The sequence below is a fragment of the Alligator sinensis genome, unplaced genomic scaffold (assembly GCF_000455745.1).
Source record: "Alligator sinensis unplaced genomic scaffold, ASM45574v1 scaffold1511_1, whole genome shotgun sequence".
Classification (NCBI taxonomy): domain Eukaryota; kingdom Metazoa; phylum Chordata; order Crocodylia; family Alligatoridae; genus Alligator; species Alligator sinensis.
The window spans coordinates 225,364-230,393 of NW_005843139.1; the positions used below are offsets into that span (position 1 = coordinate 225,364).

The 5,030-nt window shown below is 61.3% G+C and overlaps 1 protein-coding gene across 1 annotated transcript in view; it reads right to left on the reverse strand.

Moving 5' to 3' along the window:
- Window positions 1-2,337: 2,337 nt before the first annotated feature.
- Window positions 2,338-5,030, reverse strand: part of LOC102373527 (serine protease 27-like) — a 3,557-nt gene continuing 864 nt past the window's right edge. Inside the window, exons 3-5 of the mRNA XM_025193951.1 lie at window positions 4,766-5,012; window positions 4,100-4,269; window positions 2,338-3,930 (exon numbers count right to left, since the gene is read on the reverse strand). Of these exons, the coding sequence (XP_025049736.1) occupies window positions 3,718-3,930; window positions 4,100-4,269; window positions 4,766-5,012 (630 nt within the window). The 3' untranslated portion in view covers window positions 2,338-3,717. The remainder of the gene's footprint in view (window positions 3,931-4,099; window positions 4,270-4,765; window positions 5,013-5,030) is intronic.

Sequence of the window (5,030 nt, forward strand, 5' to 3'; positions counted from 1 at the left end):
CTCCTCCCCCTCCAGCCGCCGGGTCAGCCCCCGCCTCCCTGCAGCCAGCCGGGATCGGCTTACATGGGGGGGTGTGTGTGCATGTGTGTGTGCGTGTGCGACACCTGGGTTCTGCGCGTGGGTCTGTCCCAGACACCTGGGTTCTGCATATGTGGGTGTGCAAAGGGAAGCGTGTGTGTGTATAACTCCCAGGTTTTGCGTGTGTTTGTGTGTGTGTTTGCATGTGTCCTGCGTGCAGTTTTGTGTGTGTGTGTGTGTGTGTCCTGGATGCAGTTTTCCATCTCTGGTGTGTGTTTGTATGTCGGATGCCTGAGTTGTGCATGTGCGCGCGTGTGTGGGACACAACAGCCAAGGGGTGCCTGTAATGTGCATGAAATCACAAGCCAAGTGTGGCCAACTAGAGACACACACACACACACACACGTGCGCGACCCAGGCGTCCTGCAATCGCAACCCAAGATTGTGCGGCCAACTAGATGCACACATGCACGTGTGCACACACACACGCACACACACACGGACGAGTGGGTTCCCTGGGGTGGGAGCAGGGGGCTGGGAGCCGGACGCCTGGGTTGTCCAGGGTGGCAGTGCAAGGGTTAAGGCAACAGGAGCAGGATGCCTGCCTGGCCCCCCCCCCCCCCCCCCCCCCCCCCAGGGGGGCCTCCCGACAGATGCGGGGAGGGGGGGCAGCGGGGGCCGGGCTGGGCCAGCGCAGCCTCAGTTCCCCTCTGCTGGGCGGGCTCCAGGGCTGGGGGGAGCAGGGGTCAGACGCCTGGGTCCTGTGTGTCCTGGACGGGTGTGTGTGTGTGTCCCAGACACCTGGGATCTACAGTGTGTGTGTGTGTGTGTGTGTGTGTGTGTGTGTTGGACGCCTGGGTTCTGTGTGTGTGTGTGTGTGTGCGCGCACATACGCACACATCTGCTTGTGTGTCCCCCAGAGACCTGGGTTTTTGTGTGTGTTTCTTTGTCCAGGGCACCTGGGTTCTGGGTATGTGTGTGTGTGCATGCATGTGTGTGTGTGTGTGCGTGTGTGTGTTGGACGCCTGGGTTCTGTGTGTGTGTGTGTGTGTGCGTGTGTGCGCGCGCGCACATACGCACACATCTGCTTGTGTGTCCCCCAGAGACCTGGGTTTTTGTGTGTGTTTCTTTGTCCAGGGCACCTGGGTTCTGGGTGTGTGTGTGTGTGCATGCATGTGTGTGTGTGTGTGTGTGTGTCTGTGCGCACGCATGCGTGTCCTGGACTTCTGGGTATGTGTGTGTCCCATGTGGGCATGGGTGTGAAAACATGTGTGTATGTGCAAGAGAGAGAGAGAGAGAGAGAGAGAGACTGTGTGTGTGTTCCACATGCCCGGGTTCTGTGTATGTGTGTGTGTACATATGTGTGTCCTGGATACTGGGGCTCTGGGTGTATATGCATGTGTGCACATGTGTTTGTGCATGTGTGCTTATGTGTCCCAGACACCTCAGTCCTGGGTATGTGTGTATCCCAGATGCCTGGGTTCTATATACACGGGTGTGGGTGTGCACACGGGTGAGTGTGTGTGTGTGTGTCCTGGACACCTGGGTTCAATGTGCGTGTCCTGGAGACCTGGGTTCTGTATACACAGGCATGGGTGTGCACACGTGTGTCCGTGTCCCGGACATCTAGGTTCAGTGTGCGTCTGTCCCAGACGCCTGGGTTCGCTCTGTGTGTGTGTGTGTGTGTGTGTGTGTGTGTGCGCGCGCGCATGCCTGATGCCTGGGTCCCATCTACGTGTCTGCGATGCATCAGTGCCATCGACCCACCTTAAACCACCCCATCAAGGACCCCTAACCCCCTCCTGTTGCCCCTGGGCATCTCCATCTGTGATTCATTCCCTCCCCCACCCCCTTCCACGGCCATGGGGTGCCGGGTGGGGGTGCAGTGGTGCGTGGAGGGACTTGGCCGCCTCTCCAGGCCCTAACGAGGCTTTGGCTCGTCAACCGCCCTGTAAACATCCCCCTAACACGAACCAGATGGCGTCTGGGCGGCCCCAGCACGCCAGGAGCTTGGCCTGCCGCCGCCTCACGTTCCCCACCGCGGGCCAAAACAACCCGTCTCACGTCGTCTGGTCTCGGCCTCCCGCTTCCCAGGCACGGAGGGCCAGCCGGCCCTGAACGGCCGCCCCCCACCACGGCGGGGCCTCCCGGAGCAGGGGAGACGGGAAGGTGACTGGTGATGGAGAGGCCCCGCGTCTTTCCGTGGCGTCGGGGCCTTGCGGTGGGTCCAGAGCTGGAGGGACGCAACTGGTGACGCCCAGCGTGAGCAGGTGTATGGAAAGCCACGACATGACAACACCTCTTGATCATGACGTCGTGTGTTTTTGGGGAGAAACGTGGTGGTTTTGGGGCACTGCATTGGGCTGGAGGTGAAGGGGGGTCTTGACGTGAAGGAGCTCTCGTTTTGGGGAGAAGCTCTGTGGTTTTAGGGCACTTCATTGGGTTCAGAGAGAGACTCTGCTCACCCCCCTTTGATGCCAACCAGTGTCTGAGCAGGGGTATGGGAAGCCAAGACATGGCGATGCCTCTTGATCATGAAGTCGTGTGTGTTTTTGGGGGGAGAAATGCTGTGGTTTGGGGGCATTTCATTGGGTTTGGAGAGTGGCTACTGACATCTCTTTGATGTTGGCCAATGTCTGAGAAGGTGTGTGGTACCCAAGACGTGAAGATGGCTCTTGATATGGCAGCACGCTCATTTTGGGGGAGAAACTCCGTGGTTTTAAGGCATTTCAGTGGGCTTGGAGAGGGACTCTACTGGTATCTGTTTGATGCCAACCAATGTCTGAGCAGGTGTATGGAAAGCCAACAGGCGACGACAGCTCCGGGGTAAGGAACTGCTGTTTTGGATTTGGGGCCGTTTTGTTGGCTTCCTAGTGGGAGAGAGACTCCATCTTGGGCAACCTCTCTCCCGATGACATAGCTGGGTCATCACCACGTCTCACGTTCCCTCGATCAAGGGGGTTGAGTGGCTTTTCAGGGGGTGGATACGGCTCTTTGGGGTCACATCGTTGCATTCTCATTACCGCCCGCTAACTTGTTAACCAGGGCAAACGCCTCTTCCGGTTCCCGAGCGCGTCCCACGACAGATGAGATGTGAATGTGGCCGACGAGAGATCTTTTTTTGGCAGGGAAATGCGGTGATTTGGCATCTATGGGGGATGGAGACCCTGTGAAGGTCTCACGCCTTCGTCGTGGCCAACTGTGGAGCATATCCGCACATCTCATTTGCCTCTCGTTAAAGACAATCATCTTGGGCCCCCAGAGGCCTCTTGTGGAGTCTGTTCTGGGTCTTAGCGTTGGCTCATGGATATTTAATGGCCCTATAAGGAACTTGAAGGCAAAATGTGCTTCTGGGATCGACTCAAGGCTGCAGATTGTCGTGTTACGGGATGTTTCTGGTTTTCATTCACTCTCCGAAAGGGAACGTCCTCCCCGCCAAGCGTTGGCCAAACTCGATGAGCTCCGGATGCCTGGCTTCTCCGGGAGGGGAGTGGGGGCCGGTGGGCGAGAGCGCCAGGGCCTGGGGGCCTGCATGCCTGGGTCCTTCGGGCAAGGGGCAGAGGAGAGAAGAACGACCCGGTGAACAGGACATCCCGGGTCCTCCAGACGGCGGAGGAAGGACGACGTGGCCTCCCTCCAGCTGCGTCTATGCCAGGGCTGGGGAAAGTGGCCCTGATGCCTGGCTGGTCCCGGGGGTGCTCAGGAGCTCCTTCTGCCCCAGCCCCTTGCGGGGCCGGGCTCCCCCATGAAGTGCAGCTTGGGGATGTGGCGGCGGATCCAGTCCCGGTAGGCTGTCAGGCGGGTGTAGACCCCTGGGCGGTTGCGGACGCCGCAGCCCTCGCCCCAGCTCACGATCCCAGCCAGGGCCCACTGCGAGCCCAGCGGGCACACCAGGGGGCCCCCCGAATCGCCCTGCGGGAAGGACATGGAGCAAGTGAGCGAGCCCCGCCTGCCCCGGATGCCCGGGGACTGGGGAGAGGAGGTGAGTCGGAGCAAGGGGGGCCGGGAGCCCAGATGCCTGGCACTGGCAGGGGGCGGGAGGGGGCTGAGAGCAGGGAGGCCCGGGCTCCCAGGCTGGCACCTTGCACGCGTCCTTCTTGCCCTCAGCGTAGCCAGCGCAGAGCATGTCATCCTGAATGTGGCGGGGCCGAAGCCTGTTGCCGGCGTCCGTCGCATACATGGCGCTGCAGTTCCCGGTGTCGATGATGGGCACAGCCAGCTTCTGCAGGGCGTGTGGGGCTGGCACCTCCTCTGCAGGGGAGGGATGGGGTTGGGGGAGGGGCCTTCTGGGCCTTCCCCACTGCCCCAGGCCCTCCCCTCTCTGCTGCTTAAGCCACACCCCCTTCCTTGGCCGTCCCTGCCTGTGTCCAACCTGCCAGGCCCTGTCCAAATCCACGCCCATCCCTGCTGTGGCCCCGCCCCTCATTCCCAGGCCCCACCCTGAAGGTGCTGCCATCTAGTCTAGGCCCGGCCATGCCCACAAGAACACTTCTGCCCCCCAGGCCATGCCCCACCCCTAGCCCTCTGCCTCTAGGCCACTCCCCCAGGTAGTGGAGCCATGACCCCGCCCTATCCCTTATCTCTAGCCACACCCCTTCCTCTGTGCCTCACCCACCCACACTGTGGCCGCACATCCCTCCCTGGCCAGGCCCATCTCCCTCAGGCCACGCCCATCTCACCTGTAGATCCGCCCCTTCCTCCAGGCCCCACCCACCCCCAGTTTGCCCACCCCGCACTGGGCACCTACCACAGCAGCGGAGGTTGCCCCAACCGGTGACCCAGCAGTTCAGCCCTGGGGGAAAGCGGACCCCGGTGCCCGGGAGGCAGATGGGGCTGATGTAGCGGGTGAAGGTCACAGCCTTGGCCAGGTGCAGCAGGGCCACGTCACCACTGGAGGCCTCGTCGGCGTAGAGCGGGTTCGTGACCACCTGCGCCACCCTTATATAACAGGCCTGGGGGCCCGGGTTCGAGAGCTGCGTGGCTCCCAGGAGCACCTGGTAGCGGGATGCATT